Below are 22,072 nucleotides of genomic sequence, written 5' to 3'. Positions count from 1 at the left end.
TATCGGAATTGTGTGAGGCACTGCAAAATAGTATTTAGAACAATCTAAGTCACAGAATCGTATTGAGGGGTATCAGTAAGTGCACAAAAGGCTATTCAAACATTTTCTATCATAAATTAAACCAATCAAAAATCATATAGCAGTAAGAGAGAGAGAGAAATAAAATGGGGCAGTAAATAAAACCAAAACAAGAAAAAATTATACTATTGCAGTCTGAGAAAGGCATTTAATTCCACAATAACATTTCTGTCAATATTACTTCCTTGATTATTATAAGATTCATAGTCATCACTTCCAGTTTAAAAAAATACATTAATTGGTAAAACTAAATTTTCTTTGTTAAACAGTGAACTGAAAGAAAAGGGGCAGAAGAATGGTGTTTGTGCTACACTCTGTCATATCACCAAAATGAGAGGAAACTCTAATCAAGGCGGAAATGGATTCATACCAAGTAACACCCGGTATGTCATGAGAGTCGCTAGTGTTGGGGAGGCTAAAGCAGTGCTTTGTAGACAGTCTGAAGGAATTGTTCTTGCACAGAAAGAAAAATCTAAAGCTACTGGTAATCCAAATGTAAGTACTGTGACTTAGCCACTGCCTTCCAATGCCATGTGAACACATTTGAAAGTAAATATGTTTCCAAAAATCCAGTATTCTGGTAGTTGTTACATCCAAGATTTTTTACTTTATATTTACCAAGATAATGTTACATTTGTAGTGCATTTTTTTGCTAATTTTCAGTATGACTTACTCATTTAACTATTTGGTACAGCACTTTATTTTGTATTTTATTTAGTTGCCAATGCAGATGGGTAAGTATAGCTCCTTCTTCATACGAATGCCATTATAAATACTCCTATCAGTTTAAAGAGCCTCTGCACAATTTGTTTGCTATTATAAAGGTTTTTCTTTTCATGTCTGTGTAGTTCATATTTCAAACAAAATACGTGTGTAAAATGGGAAGTTATCCTATAGATTTCATACTTACTGACTGAATATCAGACTGCCTCAATTGTTTTCTTAACATGTATATCCAAAGTATCTTAAATTTCCATTCTTAATACATAACAATGAAAATAATCAATTTTTGAAAACATAATGTAATTGGACAGATAAAAAATGTACTCAACAAGCAGCAGCAGGAGAATATAGGTTAAGTAAATGTGCTAACTTTCGGAGCCAGTGGCTTGTTATTCTGGTAGAAGGGTTGAATAAAGTATGTAAGTAAAATCTTTAACAATGCAACTGCACATTTACTTATTGGTAAGCATGTTTTTTGTCCATCCAATTACATCATTTTCAATATACGGTTGAAATACTCCATGATTTTTACTAACCTGAAAATGTTTAACTTTTACTGTTAAAAAACTGTTTTTGGTTCAACTAGAAGTAGTACTACACCTAAAAATTGTTTACAATATGTGAAACTTGAACTTAGTAAAACATTAACTTTTTTATGTCATTCATTTTGAAACAGTTAACACTGAACTTAGGTTAAAAATAACTTTCTCCTTTTAAGCGTTTTAACATTCCCAATGACAACAGATTCGTATTTATTTCTGTTAAGAAGTCTCTTCTACTTTTGTTGAGAATTCATTAAATGCCTTGAATGCTTTGGATATTTAGCAGCTTCCTCTGGATCTGAAGAGACATATATGGTAATGGCCTATGTGATAGTGGTTACATTAGTATGTCAGGTTGTTGGTAATTGGGTGGTTGCAATATAAATTCACACTATCTGTACTTGTCATTTACATAATGCTAACATATATCAGTGTACATATCTACCCAGTTGCTCAGTAATAAGTTTCAGTTCTGTCAAACTGTCATTATTCAAAGCTGTTTTAAGGCTGTTGAGTAAAGTAAGGAAAATCTTTAACAAGGCAATCACTTTTCAGTCTAGCTAGAAACAGAGTGAGTGAAAATATTTTGACAGACTTCAGTGACATTTTATGAGAAGGAAAGTTGCTACTCACCATATAGCAGAGATGCTGAGTCACAGATAGACACAACTAAAAGACTTGCACAATTATAGCTTTTGGCCATTAAGGCCTTTGTCATACACACACACACATACACACACACAAACACAAACACACACATGCAATCTCAACTTACACACATGCGTGTGAGTTGCGTTTGTGTGCTTGTGTGTAAATGTATTTATTGTTGACAAAGGCCTTAATGGCTGAAAGCTATAATTGTGCGAGTCTTTTTGTTGTGCCTATTTGTGATTCAGCATCTCCACCACATATGTGGTGAGTAGCAACTTTCCTTCCCATAACACTGTTACATTCCATCCTGGATTTTCCATTGTTTGATTTTTGCCTTCAGGGACATTTTAGTACACCAAAACAAGAAAAATATTCATATGCACATATGTCTGAAAATTTTTAATTTTTGAGTTATTAATGAACATTTATGTTCAACAGCTAGCCAGGTACAACCCAATAACTTCATGCTTTGATTCACTGTCTCCATTGTATCCTATGTAGTTGTATATTGTGCTTATTCATAGAAGGCTTTGACATATTGAATCCATTGTATCCTAAATAGCAATGTAATGCCCTGGAGACTTGTTTACACTTGTCATTTGTCATTAATCTGCCTTTGATATTTCAGTTGTTACATGTACTAAATTAACTGAAAGTATTCTGCTTAACCATGATAGGATATTCATTTCATGAGCATGCAGTATAGGTTATTAAGTAGAACTGCATGAAATGTAATGGATTTGAGGCTGCTCAGCTGCATCAGATGGCATTTCCAGACCTAAGACAGCCTGGTCATCCAGCCTTTTGCTGCTGTTTACAATCACACTGGTGAGACAAAATCCATAGTGCTACACGATATATTTAACAAGGAAGAACAAGAATTGTTCATATGCCTTAGCAGGAAGAACACAGTCTACAGGCTGTTGAAGATCCAGATGTTGGATGCCCCTGGCATATCGTACATCTCAAAGTTCAGCACTGAGGATACTTCATGAGCAGCCCATATACCCACATCATCTTTTATATGTGCAGTGCAGTGCCATTTTACCTCCTGCCGGTCACCCATCATGAGAGAACTTGCTGACAGTTTGTTGCACAAACTGTTAAATTATTGTTTTCCTCTTTGGTTTTGTTTACAGACAATGTTCAGAACAGATGGAATAATAAATAACCACACCCAACACATATGGGACATCTAATTCCTTATGCTACAGTTCAGGCTAGGCAATGGTGTCAGTTTAAGGTTAATGTGTGGGATGAAATTGTAGGTAACCATCTGATAGGTCTATACACTCTCCCAAAACATCTTACAGGTGCTACTGGCACTTTATTCAGAATACTCTCGAAGACTTCTGAAGATGTGCCCCTGCAAATAAGAAAAAAACATGGTATATGTACGAAGGGATCCAGCATTTTTTAGACTCATTTTTTGAGATGAACTACCATGACAGATGGAAAGGTAGAAAAATACGAGTTCTGTGACCTGCATGTTCTACTGACCTTAGTCCTTTGGATTTTTATAGCTGGGGCAACTTAAACAATTGGTTTATGCAGCAGACAATGTGGATGCAGAAACTCTTCATCAATATGTCATGGAAGCCTGCTACAACCATCATGGTACCATTTGAGATCATCTGGGGGCATTTGAAAGGACATGACAGTCCAAGATGCAGCAAAGGCATGCATGTGTGGAAGCAAGAGGAGGACATTTTGAAGATACGAGTTTCTGAGATGATGACATTTACTAACTGCAAATATGACACTGATGTGTGAAACATAAAATTTAAGTAATAAACAAAGGATTGGATTTACAACAATATGGAAAGAATAGATTGCTAAAGGAGATGATGAGTCACAGACAGGCACAACAAAGGAGAATGCTGGAAATACACGTGATCTAGTAAAAGATCCCCTGTATTTGGAGACCCTGCTTGGTGAGTTGTAGTGGGGATACTGATGTAGAAGGGATATCGATCAATAGCTGTATACCTACCATTTTCAATAGGTGCAATGGCTTGGCTAGGTGAGCATAATGCTTTTGTTATGGAGGAGTATATTCATAATGGTGGTTCTGTGATTACTACTCAGTGAGGATTTTGCATTTGGTTCAAACTCAACCAACATGATTCTGTTCCTGAAAGGAAAAGTATTAGAGCATTAGTTTCTGCACTGGAAAGAAAATCAACTGGCTTACCTTGTTCTGTAACGACACTGGAAAATGTGATGTGTGAGAGTATTTGTGCAGCAGTCTCCAAAGCATTCTGCACATGAACACACAGTTGCCCTTGGACTGTCTGACTGGAGTGTAAGAAGAATTCTGCACAGAGATCTTCACATGCACCCATACTAAACAATGGTTATCCAAGAATTAAGTGAGAGACATTTTGAAACTTGTTGAGCTGTGTGTGCGAGTAAATTCTTCAGACCATTACCCCTGGTGCTGGTTTGATTTCTTCAGATGAGCCCCCCTTCCACTTGTTAGGCACTGTAAATAAACAAAATGTCTGCTATTGGGCAGCAGAACTTCAGGAACTTCATTAGTGACCCTTCTCGGCCATCATGCGACAGTTCGGTGCGCTATTACTGAATTTGGTGTTGGGGTCCATATTTTTTCAAAGAAGATGGCGTAATGATAATGTTTAATTCAAATCACTACTGTCACACAACAGAGGCCTCCCCAGCCTAAGTTAAACCAGTTAATTGGCGGCCATGAGGAGGGAGAGGTCTAGTTCCAACAAGATGGAGCCACACCTTACACGTCTCAGCATTCTCTAAATATTTTGAGAGAGTTGTTTCCTAGATGTCATCTCTCTTCACAAGGAGGCATTGCCTGACCCCAAAGTCAGCAGTTTATAACCTTGTAATTTTTTTTCTTTGGGGACACTGAAAGGCTCAAGTGTACAAACATCACCACACAACCCTGCAAACACTTAAAGGGCAATCACTCAAGAAGTGGCTGCCATTCCACTGGAAATGGTATGAAAAACTATGGACAACTTCCAGGAAAGGCTTCATCAATGTATCAACAATGTACACCACCATTTACTGGATGAAGCTTTAAAAACCACCTAATGTAAAATGGCATAGTATTTGTTGTTCACAAATAAAAGTATTTTCTCTGTATCTTTGTTTGTTTGTTTCTAATTACTTTTTGAAATATGGGTAGTCTTTTTGCCACATCCTGTATTTAAGCTTTCAAAGTCTTCCTCAGAAATAGAACTCTTACCCACTCACAGAACAACTCACGTACACATAGGTACTGTCTCCATGTGTTAAGGCCAGACTGTTATTACTTCTGTATCTGATGTGAGCAGCAATCTGCTGCGGTGCATCATGGGTATAAGAAGGCATGGTGTGGGGATGGAGGGGTATAGCAGCGTAGGGATAGGGGAAGATGCTCCTGGGGGTGGGTGAGGTGGAGTGGAAGTAGAGAAGGGGAAAACACTAGTAGAAGTGTTGGTGGGATAGAGGGCGTGTGTGTACTCTATTGAGAGCAGGGAAGGGGGTAGGCACAAGGGGGCAAAGACTAGCTAAATCTGAGAGCAGGAAGATTGCAGCGAGGAAGGATATGTTGTTGGGAGAATTCCTACCTTCAAAATTCAGAAAAACTGGTGTTTGTGGGAAGGATCCAGATGGCACAGGCTGTGAACCAGTCATTAAGAGGATGCACATCATGTTGGCTGGGATGTTCAGCAACTGTGTGGCCCATTTTTCTCTTGACCATAGTTTTCATTTTTGTTATTTCTGTCTGTGACTCAAAGCTCCCTCTATGCAGTAGCAGTCTATCATTCTCAAATTGTTATAATGCAAGGTGTCCCATAAAGAATGACCCAATTTTCACTTGTAATAATATTGAGACAAATGTCACTGTGTAACTGAAACAGCACTAGATGTAATCGGCATGGTCTAGAGTTTCAGAAAAAATCTGCTAGATGTCACTACAAGCACTGACCTGGGGCATGCAGCCAGTCTCATGCAATATGGCATCCACACAACAGAAGGTGTATTGTGTCACTGAATTTAGTCATACTCAATCAGCGATCACAGTTCAGTGGGCGTTTCTTATTTGGTTTTGTGCTAAGCTGCAATCACCAAAGAACATTCGACAGTAGTATAAATAGTTTGAAGAAACAGGGTATCTCTGTAAAGATGAAAGTTCTGGCCGGCCACGCTTTCCTGAACAAACAGTGGAACAAATCTTGCAATGCTACAGAACTTGTTATTCCCACAACTTGACTCTGACAATTTCATCTATCAGCAAGATGGAGCACCATCACACTGGCACAACAACATGTGCAGTTTCCTCAATGCCAACGTGCCTCATTGTTGAATAGGGTGTACAGGACCACAAGACCAGGCTTTGCACTCTTTGCCTCCTAGGTCCCCTGACTTAACACCATGTGATTTCTTCCTGTGGGGATAAGTTAAACAATTTGTTTACATTCCTCCCTTACATCATGACATTGATGAGCTAAAAACCAGAATATCAGCTGCTGTAGCTTCAGTGACAGAAGACACCTTACACTCAGTTTGGGATGAATGCGGCTATCGGCTAGCTGTCGGCCGTGCAGCCAATGGAGGACATATTGAACATTTATGATGGATTTTTATAAACTTCTGTCTTTCCTGAGTAATTTAGTATGCAATTTGTTGGTGTTCAGCCCTTCTTCCTAATAAATAATTCTGTTTATAATTGGGTCATTCTTTTTGGGACACCCTGTATAGTTGTACAGATAAAAAATCCACCTGCCCATTGGTGGCATGAGAAAATACATAAAAGTATATGAAAATACTGCATTATGTACTACTGCATCATATTTTCAAACATTGGGTGCTTTCCATATCATTATTCTTCAAATGTACACTTTCCATTGTTTGAATTTTGAGCGAATGTTTATACAAGCATTTTTAAGGAAACTTTCCCCAAAATATGTGAAAGTATTTTTGAATGGCTGCCATTTTTTGCTCCATTTTATTTTCACAACAGTCCAATGAGATTATTGGTATTGTTATTTTGTTGTTTTCTTAATAAAACACAAGGGGTGGAAAAAATATGGAAACACACAAACACAACTCACTACATGTGTAATATGGTGGAGGAAAGCTGTTGGCATTTAAATCAGCTTCCATCTCAGAATGGATGCAGGTCCTGTATCATTTTTAAGGGAATCTTATACCATTCATTCTGCAAAATAGTTGCAAGTTCTGGTAATCGTTATGGAGGTGGACAGCAATCACACACCCTTCTCTCTCAATGATACTGAGATCTGGTACTGTGCTGGCCATAGAAGATGCAACAATTCATCCTTGTACTCAGAAAACTGGTACTGGACAATGCGAGATGTGTGAACAAGGCCTGTCGCCTTGGAGCACAGCATCGACATATGGAAACAAACTTTGTTAACCTGCTCAACAAACACCTTAGTGAAGGCTATTCAAACTGTGTAAACCTAGGCACAGCAACCTGCTCAAAAAATATCTTTTTGAAGGCTATAATAGATACAACGATTCAAACTGAAAAAAACCTGCTACCCGTACCTCAAACAATTTTACCACAAAAATAAAATCCCTGTTTATTTTTTTACTTATCATTACTCTGTGAACTCAAATTATAACCTTTTTTGTTTTGATCATAAGCAAAAAATAACCCTTTATGTCACATTTGTAGCATTTTTCCCTCTTACCAATGATCTGAGCTTCCTCTAAGCTTGGAAGGTGGCAATAAGTTCCACATGCACATCACCTGGCCTGCTGTGTTTTGATTTCCATCCACAAAGTATCAGTAACTTTAGACACACCCAGTAACCAAGCTATACTCACACCATTCTTCATCTGTAGGAATAGCTTTTTTTTGTACTGAAAATAAGCATGCATAAGGATGAAATTTTAATCAACATATTCAAGAGACATGGACATAGTGGAGAATATTTTTGTACTATTCAGTCAAGATGTTCCTGCTGTGACACTTCCCATTTCAGTCAGTGTAGCTTAGTGGTAGACATAGAATCCTCTTCTATTTGGTGATATTTAGCTTGTGTCCTAGGCAAGAGTGTTGTTTTGGTTTCCACGCTAATTCTGGGCTATATCACATATCGCCAGTTTCCACAAATGTACACGGCTGACATCTTATATGTTACTGAACCTAAGTTCCTCTCATTTTGATGATATTATCAGAGGGACATCTTGAATTGAATTTTCCTACTCTATACATATTGCACTGCTTTGTGGATGGTGTTTACCAATAAGTATCTGCAGTTAAAATCAACACTTCATTGATTTATGGTGCCATATTACTCACCTGCCATCTTGCATATGGCAAGTGGTCCAATGCACACATTCACAATATACTTAATGTCATTATGGTTGGAAATTTCTATGCCATTGAGTATTAGGACACTCCATAAGTGCAGAAATGTGACAGGTTTCATATCATTTTATGGGAAACACAGATGCCAACTATAAGAAAAATTAAAAGTACCTTTGGAGAGGAAAAAAAGCCTCTCTGGAAATATCAGCAGGTCAGATGGCAAGCCAATGCTAAGCAAAGAAGGGAAGACCGGAAGGTAGAAGAAATATATACAATGGTCATACAAAGGAAAAAAAACTTGAAGACAAAATTAAGGAAAGGGAAGGGGAAGTGACGAAGATAAGATGGAAAATATGATATTGTGAGAAGTCAAACAATGGAAAGTCCAGGATGGAATAATAACAATATTGTGAAAAGATAGACTGTGACCCTCTATACAGAGGAGACATTGAGTTGCAGGCAGATAAAATTAAAAGACTACCATGCACTTTAGCTTTTGGCCTAGATGAGTTGCAGGCAGACACAATTAAAAGACTACCATTCACTTAAGCTTTTGGCCCAGAGGCCTTCTTATGAAGTAGAAAATGCACATACATGCACACAAGCACAACTCATGCACACGTGACCACTGACACTGCTGACTGTGGCCAGACTGAGTCATAATTGCACCTATGGGAGCAGCAATTCAGTGTAGGTGGTGGGTGTAAGAAGGAAGCCTGAGGTGGGGGGAGGGGGAGGGGGATAGCAGGTGTGATGGGGAGAAAGTGTAGTGCTGCTTGTGAGAGCATTCAGGGAGCTAGTGGGGACAGGGTAGGTCTGCTTGGTGCAGTTGGAAGATTTGATTGATGGGAAAGGGGGAGGGGGGAGGGGAGGAGAGAACAGAAAAGGTGAGAAATAGAATAGAGAAGGAAAAAAGGACTAGCGAGTTAGATAGCTGTGTTGTGCTGGAATAGAAGCAGAGGATGGGATAGGTAGCTGGAGCACAAGAACTAGCAAAAGTTGAGGCCAGGGGATTACACGACATTGCAGGGAGAGTTCCCATCTATGCCATTCAGAAAAGCTGGTATCGATGGGAAGGATCCAGATGGCACAAGCTGTGGAGCACGTTATGTTGGGCAGCATGTTCAGCAACTGTGTAGTCTAGCTGTCTCTTGGCCACAGTTGGTTGGTGGCCTTTCATGTGAACATCGACTTTGCTAGTCATCATAGCCCACATTGAAAGCAGAACAGTGGCTGCAGCTTAGTTTGTAGATCACAAGCCTGCTTTCAGAAGTAGCCCACCTTTGATGAGGCAGGAGATGCCTGAGACCAGACTGGAGTCAGTGGTGGTGTGGGGCTGTATAGGTCATGTCTTCCATCTAGGTCTATTGGATTGATATGGGCCACGAGGCAAAGTCTTGGAAGCAGGGGTTGTATAAGGATGGACAAGGATAACACATACATTTGGTGGATAGTGGAATATCAGTGTTGAAGGGTGGGAAGGATAGTGGGTGAGATATTCTTCATTGCAGGACATGACAAGAAGTAGTCAAAACTTTGGTGGAGAATGTGATTCAGTTGCTCCAGTCCTGGGTGGTACTGAGTCATGAGGAGAGTGCTTCCTTGTGGGAGGATGGTGGGTATGTTGGAAACAATAGATGACTGGAGAGGGAGGGCATGGGAAATCTGTTTCTGCACAGTTTTGGGAGGGTAATTACCATCTGTGAAGGCCTCGGTGAGACCCTAGGTATGTTTGGAGTGGGACTGCTCCAGATGTGATGATTACTGTTGGCTAGGCTGTAGAGAAGGGACGGCTGTCAAAGTAGAGGTATTGCTGTTGGTTGGTAGATGTGATATGGGCAGAGTTGACACCAACCATTTATTCCACTGACTCGCCACAGTTCGTGTTCCTTTACCAAACAGCATTCTGTTCATCATTGTTTATGCCATCCCACCTTCCTCTACACTAACATCTCCAATGCTCATGGCCTTGCCTCTATTAAACACTAGTATACTAATGCTCAACTAACTCCAAACCTAAGATCATCTTCCTGATGAGCATGACCAACTACATCCTTGCCCATAATTACTTCTCCTTTGAAGGCATCAGCTACAGACAAATACATGGTACAGCATGGGCACCTGCATGGCATCATCCTATGCCAACCTATTCATAGGCCTTCAGGGGAAGCTTTCATAACCATCCAGAATCCTAAAACCCTCATCTGGTTCAGATTCATTGACAACGTCTTTGGGGTAGGATAACCTATCCACGTTCCTCCAGAATCTCAATACCTTCCCCTCCATTCACTTCATCTGGACCTCTTCAACCCAACAAGGCACTTCCTTTCATGTTGATCTCCACCTCAAGAATGGCTACATCAGTTCCTCTGTCCATATCTAACCTTCAACCATCAGCAATACCTCCACTTTGACAGGAGCTACTCATTCCTTACCAATAAGCCTCTTCATCTGTATTCATCACATATTCAGTGATGAGCAGTACTTCTCCAAATACACCAAGGATCTCACCTAGGCCCTCACAGACCAAAATTATCCACCCAACCTTTTACAGAAACAGATATCCCATGCCTTGTCTCCCCAGTCACTTACCAACTCCCACATACCCACCACCCAACCAGAAAGGAACACTCCCCTCATGACTCAGTACCACCCAGGACTGGAGAAACTCAATCACATTTGCCAACAGCATTTCAGCTACATCTCATCTTACCTTGAAATTAGGAATATTCTATCCAATATCCTTCCCATCCCTTCCACAGTGGTGTTCTACTCCACACCAAACCTAGCAATTCCCTTGTCCTTCCCTACTCAACCTGAGCACCCAACACCTTGCCTGGTGGCTCATATCAATGGCCCAGTTTGGTTACAGGCATCTTTGATCCCATCAAAGGCACGGCTACTTGTGAAAGCAGACATGTGATCTAAAAACTAGGCTGCAACTATTGTGCTGCTTTTTGCATGGGTTGGACGACTAACATGCTGTCTGTCCGCACGAATGGCAGCTGACAAACTATGACGAAGAGACAGCTGAATAAGCTGTCCAACACAATATACTTCACTTCAATGACTGCTTCACAGCCTGTGCCATCTGAATCCTTCCTATCAATGCCACATTTTCTGAATTATGCAGGTGGGAACCCTCCCTGCAATATATCCTACATTCCCTCAATCACCATGGCCCCAATCTTTGCTAGTCCCTGTCCTACAATTATCTATCCTCTTCCCTGCTCCCATTAGAGCACAACACAGCCTTCTGTTCCACCAAACCACCCACCAGTCCTTTCACCTTCTCTACTTCTCTCCTTTTCCAGCTCCCCCCCCCCCCTCCCCCAAACCTCCAGACTGCACCTAGCAGCCTTGTCCCGTCCCAACCACATCCCTGAATGCTCCCACAATCAGCATTACACTTTTTGCCACCTCATCCTGCTATTCTCTCCCTCTCTTCCATCTCAAGCCTCCTCCCTACACCTATCACTTAGTTCAGACTGCTGCTCCCAACCGGCATAGTTAGAAGCCAATCCAGCCACAGTGGCCAGAGACAGTGGTCATCTGTCAATGAGTTGTGCTTGTGTCAATGTGTTTGTGTTTTCTACTTCAGAAGAAGGCATTTTAAACAAAAGTAAAAATGTATAACAGTTTTTTCATTGTGTCTGTCTGCTACTCAGTATGCCCTCTATATGGTGAGTGGCAATCTATCATTTTCATAACAGTATTGTAGGAAGTATTTGACAGAGCACTGAAAGATGTAAGTTCAAACAAAGCACGTGAAATAGATGATAGTCCCACAGATTATTGACATCCTTGGAAGAATCGTCCACCACAAAACTGTTCCACAAACTATGCAAGCTATAAGAGTATTGTCAGAGTTCATGTAGAATGTGATAAGGCAGACGATGACAGGTGTGGATAATACTGAATTATTATATCATAAATCATGGTTCCAAAATACTAACATGAATATTTGCATAAGAGGAGGAAGACTGATAAGAGTCAACTAGGGCAGGATCAGTTTGGGGTCTGGAGAAATGAAGGAACTCTTTGGGCAATACTCACCCTACAACTTATCTTAGATGATAGACTAGAATTTGTGGCATTTGTAGATTTATAAAAAGCTGTTGACAATGTTGATTGGAATACACTCTTTGAATTTTGTCATGGTATATGGAGTAAAATACAGAGGACAAAGCATTATCTACAATTTGATCATAAAAGCAGGCCACAGTTATAGCCTATAACCTTCACTCACTCCTTTCTTACATGTTCACTGTTTGATGGCAGTTGTGAACAATGGCAGTAGTGTAATCTTATTTATGCAAAAGATGCCAACAATGTTAAATTGTCAGCTTGTGTATGTGATGCTGATGTAAATAAATGTCAATAAATAATTTAGGAATAAAGGAGACAGCCGGCCGCTGTGATCGAGCGATTCTAGACGCTTCAGTCCGGAACCACACTCTGCTACGGTCGCAGGTTCGAATCCTGCCTCAGGCATGAATGTGTGTGATAGCCTTAGGTTGTTAGTTAGGTTTAAGTAGTTCTAAGTCTAGGGGACTGATGACCTCAGATGTTAAGTCCCACAGTGCTTAGAGCCATTTGCACCATTTTTTTAAAGGAGATAACTCTCCAAGTAGTAGAAGTGTTGAGTCATTGGTGGACACAAAAGAGAACGAAAAGTTTGCTAGCCTTTGGACAGATTGTTTAACAAGCTACAGTGCACATAGAAATGCACACAAACAGACCTCTGCTGCTACACTGTGTGTTTGTGTGTGTCTGCTCTACATTCTGCCAGAACTAGCCTTACCATATAAATACAGGTCTGATATTTTTGAAATTAGACAAGAGTTGATGTACATCATTTTTCTAAAAGTTTTGTGTAAATCGTGAACCCCAACTGAGAAAAAATCATCAGAAATGGACAGTGTAATGAAAAGATGTTATAAGATAAACACCAACAAAAGTAAAACATGGGTTGTGGGACGATGTCAAATTACATCAAGCATTGCTAACGGAATTAGATTTGAAAATGAGAACTAAAAATAGAAGAAGTAGTTTGCTATTTGTACAGTAAAATAAAAGTAGAAAGGATATGAATTGCAGATCAGCAATATCAAGAAAAGTATTTCTTAAAAGGAACATTTTGTTAACATTGAGCATAAACTTGTAAAGAAGTAAAATATGGATAATAAATGGTTCAAATAAAAAGAGAATAGAAGAATTTGAAATGTGATGCTACAGAAGAATGTTTAAAACGCCAGGGATGAGATCATGAGGAGCTAGAAATGATAGAGTCTGTGATGACTGTGGAAGAGGCCGCAGGGATGATCGCAGAGGTGGCTGTGACAATGGCAACTAGAAGGCAGTCTGTGACAGGGCCAGCAAGTGAACAGGCATTGATGCTGACAGGGCTGGCAAAGACAGGAAGGCTGGCCACAACAGGGCTGATGATGTCAGGAGGGTCAGCTGTAACATGGCTAATGATGAAATGATCTGTGTCTGCTGGCATCACATGCAAGGTCTGGCTCACTGCCAGAGTGACATCTTGTATAGAACTCCATAAACAAAAAATGTGATGTTGCTCTTCACAACTACATTGTAATGAACTTGATGGCAGGTGATCCAGCTTGCCACTAAAACTACTTGATGCTATGTATGAAAGCTGCAGATAAAATTGGAGATGCTGAATGGGCCGAATGATGCTCTGCAGCAGGTCCTGAGTTGCCCAACCCCTGAACTGAGGGGCTGGAGACAACAAGAGCTCTAGTGAGTGAAAATATGCTGCACATGAATTAGAACCTGAATGTACACAGAAATGCAAAAAATTCTCAGACAGACAACAACAAGCAACAGACTGCACCTCTGGAAAAAGACACGAATGGATCACCCGAATTACACAGAAGAGATAACATTGCTAAAAATTTCCATCTGCTGAGATGGCAAAGGAACACCTACCAGAACTGAGACAACCAAACAAATGAACACTGTTGTGGAAAGCAAGAGTTAACAGTCCATGTCCAGTACACAGTCGACACACTCGCACTGTAGTAACGCACGAATGTTCCTGGTGTGGTACAAAGTTGGACACACATACAGGATTTGAATGTAGACTGACACAACACAAGGACATGAGTACCCTGCTCCATAAAGATGATTAGTACACAAACAAGATTGATGTGCTTGAAAAACACATGAAAAATAGGGAAGGATGAAACCCAGCTCCAGCAAAATGAATGAAGGCACATCAGTGAGCATTGGAACACATATAAAGATGCAGCCTCATTGTTCTTACCTTGTCCAGGCACTGCCACCCATGGAAACAGAACTGGCAATGACTGCATCACCCTGGTGAAATGCAACACAGTTTACCAACGATGGGCTCAGCATGGCAGAGGGGAAATGGGTTGGGTGATGGGTGATACCAGGAACTGGTGTAGCAGCCCCTTCCAGAGCAACTGGGGAACCATGTGTGAGCACTGGAGATGACGAATCTTGAGCAAGCACCCTACTGAGAATCCATATGAACAATTATTGTCACACTATCATGAAATCATTATCCTCATCGCCAACTATAGTAACACTCGGCCAAGAGGTGTGCGAAAAGTGCAAATGATCAAAATGCATTGAATTAATAACTATTTATTTATTCATTATGGACTAACATAGGACAGCTGTGGAAGATGAAGGTTCACATTTGAGTACAACTGGAATGTCTTTCTGTAATGATGCATAGCAGAGGCCACAATGACAAAGACCAGATCATCGGTAGTGGCGATGAGTTGAGGAAACTGGCCTTACAAAGAGTCTTTCGGATGCAGTGTCTGTGATTTTGACAGAGGCCACAGGTCCAGTGTAGTGGGACATTCCAGAGCAGCTGACATCTGGCTGGTGGCTGTGATCCTAGCGAAGGTGCAAGAAGGTATGTGTGATGGGTGGTGGCAGTGGCAGATATGGTTTGAAGTGTAGCCTCAGGCATGGCTGGTTGATTGTCTGAAACCCAGAGCTGAACTGGCCATAGAGGGGCTGAACGGTGACCTAAGGACTCATCAGCAGAGGAATACCAGTGTGGTGTTATGTTGACATATGACCATGCGACACAGGTAGGTGCCTGTGATTGCCACACTGTTTACTGCAATCTGCACACCATGTATTGGCACAGCTTGCACCCCAGACAATGTGGCGGCTGCAGGAAGCTTGGCGATAAGCATATCTATGACTCTTCTGTTGACCAACAACTTGTAGGAGCCATGCCTGGACTGCAAAGTGTATTTGTGCTTGTGCTGACCAAAATGCAGTGCCCAGCCCTGCATATACCACAGACACCTTTAGGGAATATGTGTATTGCCGTGTAAGCGTAAGAATCCCTAGGTCCCTGACAAGACTTATGCTAGATGTCATATTATCAGTTTAACACAATATTCTTATTGGACATGTCTACAAAATGAATCAAATGTCACAAATCTGAAGAAACAGAATTCAAAGCTTATCTTTTCTGTAATTGTAATGCACCAAATCTTATTGTCACTGAACTGTACAAGCTATCCCAACTAAAGATCAAAAGAGCACACATGTCTCATATTTGATACAATTCATGCATCACCTTGATCCAGAAGTTTAAATAGATGTTAATCACCACACACTAAATGAAACTTAGCACCTAAAGTTTCTTAATGTCAATGGACAACAGAACACACACTAATTGATACACCAATATGCAGATAAAAATTTCAATTTGGCTTGTTTTCGACATACAAATATATCTCATTGCAGTCATTTGCAAACAAGAATGCTTGTAGAATCTTTCCAGTTCCTGTTGCTCCATAAAAATATCAATGAGTATTTATTCTGCAGTAATGAGTATGAATATCCAGTAGTGTGTAAAATCAGAAACGAAACTTATGTAGAGAGGTGCCTCTTCAGGAAAATTGTAATACTGCTGTAAACTAAGCCTCCAGTTTTACATAAACGTATTCCACACAGCAACAGTTTAGCAGAATAAAACAAAATCTTGCATCTACACAATTGTAGCTTTTCTAAAAAGTTGAATTTGAACACCATGTAAACACACAAGCTAGTTGGTATTGTTTACAGAAGTGGTTTACAATAAGTACTTTTCTATTTTTCAATTCAGTCACCATCTGTGAATGTTTTCTTTTGTGCTGAAATCTACAGGTTAAGACAGGTTACGACTGAATTTAGTTTTATGTAATTCAGAACATGAAGAATGATTAAATAAATTAAGAAAGTAAAATGATAAATTGTAATCAAAAGAATATATCAGTATGTTTGTAACAATGCTTTCATTTGCTGACCTGTACATGTAATGAGTGATTTGCTGTCTGATTTCAGAACACTAAACAGCGTAGTCAACTGGGCTGCAGTGCTATGTATCCATTGGTAATTCCTGATCCATGTATTAGTGAAATTGTACTGGAAGAGCATGATGAATTTCTGATCATTGCTAACAAGGGGTATGTACTTTAGGATTCTGTAGTCATACTGTCTGTTTTAATGTAAAAGAGAGGTGTAAATTTCCATAGTCATATAACAAGTTCAGACAAATAAAGACAATCATACTCACTTAGCCTTTCCTTTGAAAAGAACATGGCCAAATTCCTTTCCTCTTATTTCTCAATCTGATATTGTACTCAATCTCTAATGACCCTATCATTGATGGGACGTTAAACCCCAAATCTTCCTTCTATTCATGAAATAACATTTGCAACCAATTGGAAATGAACTTTAAAAGCAGCTCATCAGCAGAGAGATACTAACAATCTCTCTCTCTCTCTCTCTCTCTCTCTCTCTCTCTCTCTCCCACCCCCCCTCTCCCCCCCCCCCTCCCTACCAGTGTCCTTTCACTCACCTTCCTTTTTTTCCTCTCTCTGTTTGTTTCCCTTAGTTCAAGCCAGATAGTAAACAAAAATGTTATCATTAATTACAGATGCTATTTCTGTTTTTAATTATGAACATATCAGTAGAAGAAGACTGGCATGTTTTCAGACTTATTTCCTTGAGTTGACAGCTAATCCATGATTAACGAGGTGTTACAGCAATTTACATATAAACTAGTACAGTACTTATACAAAAAATATCAGCATTTTTATGAATAAATGAAATCTGATTCCATTTATATAAATTGGAACTTACAGTAACAGTTAAATAATTTAATGACAACGTGCCTCGAGCTAAGACTTTTAGGGACGACACTTTTTGAATATAATTACAGTCACTTACGCATGTCTTTTGTTACAGTTTCTGGGAAGTTATCAGTGTTTCTGAAGCAGTTGAAGAGGTGCGGCACGTCAGCAATGCCATCTTAGCTGCCAAAAAGCTCCAGGATATGGCTCAGAGCTATGGATGTGATGAAAACATAAGCATAATTGTTGTACGTTTCTATAATCTTGGATCTGACATGGACCATTTGATGAGGGAACTCAGGCATACTATTGGTAAAACAAAGCAGCGGTTTTCAGTTGACAGTGACAATGATGTGCCAGTGCATACTTCATGTCAGAGAACACTATGCAGGTCACAGGCAGCAGATGCAGGTTGTTGCTGTTGTCAAAGTGTTCCAGACCATTTCTATGGCACTGAGTGTAACTTGCGGTATGGAAATAATGTAAATAATGAATGCACTGACTCTCATATTCTACCTGAAACAGACAGATCTTCACCCAGTGGGCAAAGTGATCATGCTAACAGTGACTACGTGGGAAGAAAAGTGAGTGTTGCAGATGGACGAGATGCAGCACGCTACACACAGCAGTGGAACAGTGGTGTTAATCGAACTATGCCATTTTCGAAGGGAAAATTTCAGAATACTGTGCCACATCAACAGTCTGTTTTGATGCATGAAAATGGTACAAAGAAAATTTCTGCAGTAGGTCCTACTATAGAAAGGAGGAGCTATAGGGACAGCAGAAGGAGTAATAGTGGTGTTCTCAAAGCAATCCGTGCCAAAGTTGACATGTATTCCAATGGTCATCTTGCAGATGGTGAGGAAGATGAGACAAGTTCTGAAAAATCAGGCACACAACTTTCTGAAGAACAGTTCAAGTGCTGGGAATACATGCTTGAACAAAACACTCAACTACTTTTTGACAAAGAACTTGACACACTTTCTCGTGGTTTTGTTAGAAACTGTGGACTAAGGGCTGCCAGTTCAGCTACATTGCTAGATCCTTCCTGGCCACAGCATGCAACATCCTCATTTTGCCAAGGTAAAGTTCTTTCTCACAGCAGTCCTCATCTCTCTGATAGTGCTGCTCCTTCTGGATCTATTGCTCCATTCCTGTCTCGGCATTTTGGTAGTGCTAGATCTTTTAACCCTATCAGTAGGTCAAATAGGTTTGGATCGTGTAGACAAACATTAAATGGGGGACCAAATGCTGCTTATTTTGGCAGCTTACAGAGACTAATGCCATATAATCTAGAATATAACTTTGCTGTTATCCAGGAACGAGGTGCAAATCAGGACTCATTGGAAACAGACAGCCGCATGCAGAAGTACTGGGATGTGGCAACTACTGAGTTGTAGCTGTAAAAGACTGAATTAAAAATTTCCTTAAGATAAGTGTTACCATTCATATAATGTAACAACAGGTAGGGTTTTGTAAATATTAGTAATCTGTACAAAAAATAATTTTGTAAAATAATAATGTCAAAATAAATGCTTTCATAGAAATTTCTTGTGATATAAGCCTTTACTGACTAAGTGTAAAATACATTAAAATTTCTGATAAATATAAATTATCTTCATGATTACCCTCAGCCTAAGTCTTTCTTTTGTTTTTACTTTATCAAAACCATTAAGTGGTCACCTATTACATATTTGTACATTTTTACCTTTTTAAAGTTACTTAGCTGATTATTAGTTCCATAGATTATATCCGTAACAAGTTTAAGATTGTGGAAAATATTGGTTGTACAACTGCTACACATGTCTCATAAAAGTTAATGTGTTTTAATTCTTATTTACAAATGTACAAATACTTATTTAATCAGTTTCTGTTATTCAAGAATTCGTATTTGGCGTAGATGATCATGCCAAGAAAGAGCTGATATTATCTATGAGTGGCAGTCAAATGAAAACTGAACACGTGCTGCAACGGGACCATGGAAGGGCTACATTCAAAACTAATCACCACTCATGTTAAGACATTTATCCCAATGGGAGACAAGATGATCAATTCCTATTTCATACAACATGGTCGGCTGCTGACAGATCCACAACGCACCCACCCCTGCACTTCCTCGTCCAACTGAAACTGACGTCCACACGTCTTTCTTCAGGTTACCAAAAATGTGGAAATCACATGGTGGAAGATCCAGGCTGTATGGATAATGTTGCAGTGTTTCTCAATACGACATCAAGAGGAGTTTCGAATCTTAGTAAAATGAGTTCCTCAACCAGATTGCTAAAGCATAGCCTTTGTCCAATTGGAAGCGTGGGGCAGGTGTTATCATGCAATGGGATGATTCCATCCAGCAACATTCCGATAGCCCTAGGGTAAATGGCAAAGCCAACATTTGAAATCTCCCACCTCCCCCCTCTAAAGATATCCAAATATGTTCATACAGATTCCAGTAAGGTCATGGTGACCTCCTTCTTTGACTGCAAGGAACCTCTGCTCATCAAGTTCCTTGAATGTGGAACCACAATCAATGCACAGCTCTATGAAGACACTTTACAGAATCTGTGAAATGTCATAAAGTCCAAATACCCAAGAGTACTGTTGGATGGCATCATCCCATTGCATGATAATGCCTGCCCCCAAACTGCCAGTGACATGAAGGCTACACTTCAGCAACATGGTTGGGAAACACTGCAACATCCTCCATACAGCTCAGATCACTGACAACCTGAAGAAATACATGCATGGATGCTAGTTTCAGTCAAACAAGCAAGTGCATGAGGGGTTGTGGTTGCGGATCTTTCAGCACTCAGCCGTGTTCTATGAAACTGGAATTGATCATCTCATTTCCTGGTGAGATAAATGTCTTCAATGCGAGTGGTGATTAAATAGAACCATTCCACAGTCCAATTGCGGTGGGTGTTCAGTTTACATTTGACTGCCCTTTATAATTTCAAAGAAAGTTTTGCTGTTTTGCAGACATTTTTATGTTTCTGAGTCTATCATAAAAGAGTTAGAGTTGTGTACACCTGTCACTTCTGAGACAATGATTGTTCAGCAGAGTGTAGTAAATATTTGCTTTCTAGTATTATGTTTCTGAATTTCACTTTTTATCTCTTAATGGGACATGAATCATTTGTGACTTTCATTACAGAATAAACTTGCTATGAAGTTGTTGTAAGCATTCCTAAATTTCAAACAAGTTACTATATTTTGCACCTATTTATTTGTATGTGCCACATATAACTCCATACTCAAGCTTAATGAAGAAACTTCAACATTAGAAAAAGCAAATAAAGCGTTCTTGAAAATTATTAAGTGTTTCTAAGCAAATGGGCTCTGACAAAACTCATATAAAAACAATGTAAGCAATTCTGAACTGTACAAGGCCTGACTACTAACCTAAAAATAATACATGATGGCAAAAATCAGCAAATAAAACAGAATTTTATACATTCTTGTATGTTTATATTGAAGAGAATCTAAATTGGAAGTAAAACTATAAAATTGTATATTCCATGTCATTATTGGCTGAGAGATGCTGTCTGGAGTAGGTTGGCCACCTAGTGAAAGTCTTTCGATCTGACCCCAGTTCAGAAAATTACATGTGAAGGAACACATTGAAATGATGCAGGTAACATGAAAACCCAGTCATCACTGAGCAAAGAATATCTCTGACCCAGACAGTGATTGAACCAAGGATCCTATAATCTAGAGTCAACAATGTAAAGCACTAGGCCACAATCTGTGGACCACATTCTATACATTTCCACTTCACCTTACCTCAGAAACTTCTGCATTATCATCTTAACAAGCTGACTTACTTTTCCTATTTTCACATACTGATATCCTGTAGCACCATATTCTGGCCAACTCTTCCCTGAGGAGAAAAATGTTCATTTTGTAGAAGTTGTAGCACCAAGAATGAATGACAGTGATGGTGGATGCTGAGGCTGGCTGTGATAGGTCAGGTCATCTGCAATTTACCATTATGGGCTTGGCTACAGTGGTGTGGTAGTAGGTGGGTGGCAGTGATTTGTTATGAAAACAGTGCTGGTTGGAAATATCCCTTACGTAATAACAAAGTGCCCTTTGATAGGTGCACTAGCCTCCATTGATGCAGCATGCTAGTATCAGCAATGGCTCAGCATGTTGCATCTTCCATCAGGCAATAGCAACAGCTGGCAAGATGATGCCACCAGTACAGCAGATGTAAAGCTGATTCAAGAATGGAGTAGAACAGCATGCATCAGTTATGGCATGGTCCCCATGGCAGCTGGCCTGGCCCCATTGCTCAGCATGAAATGTACTGGGCCAGGGTGATAGCAAACAGCCACAGCATGTACCACTCAGAGCAATGAAAAGTGGCAACAAAGCACCTAGATAGTCCAGGCTCAATCATGGTTCACCAGGAAGGCAGCTGGCAACAAATGACAGTCACACAGTGGGTGGCCCACTGGTGAAAAGGCAGCAAGCATTCAGATTTCCAGCGGGCAATGGCCTGCCTCTTGTGTAGACAGTGTCTGGCAGTGGCAGTTTGTAGACTCATATCAGCTCGAAGACTGGCATGGACCTCACCTAGTGGCTAGCAGCTGGCCATTAGTGAGACTGAGTGTCTAAATTTGGCAGTATATATG

At 40.0% G+C, this 22,072-nt stretch overlaps 1 protein-coding gene across 1 annotated transcript in view; it reads left to right on the top strand.

Annotated features, from left to right (window-relative positions):
* The window catches only part of LOC126156710 (protein phosphatase PHLPP-like protein), a 384,170-nt gene extending 363,338 nt beyond the window's left edge, over window positions 1-20,832 (top strand). The window contains exons 15-17 of the mRNA XM_049916328.1: window positions 348-573; window positions 16,648-16,769; window positions 17,554-20,832. Coding sequence (XP_049772285.1) covers window positions 348-573; window positions 16,648-16,769; window positions 17,554-18,838 — 1,633 coding nt within the window. The 3' untranslated portion in view covers window positions 18,839-20,832. The remainder of the gene's footprint in view (window positions 1-347; window positions 574-16,647; window positions 16,770-17,553) is intronic.
* Window positions 20,833-22,072: the final 1,240 nt, after the last annotated feature.

This window comes from Schistocerca cancellata, chromosome 2 (genome assembly GCF_023864275.1).
Source record: "Schistocerca cancellata isolate TAMUIC-IGC-003103 chromosome 2, iqSchCanc2.1, whole genome shotgun sequence".
Taxonomy (NCBI): Eukaryota; Metazoa; Arthropoda; class Insecta; order Orthoptera; family Acrididae; genus Schistocerca; species Schistocerca cancellata.
Note: the sequence above shows the minus strand (reverse complement) of the source record. Positions and strands in the feature narration are given on the sequence as shown.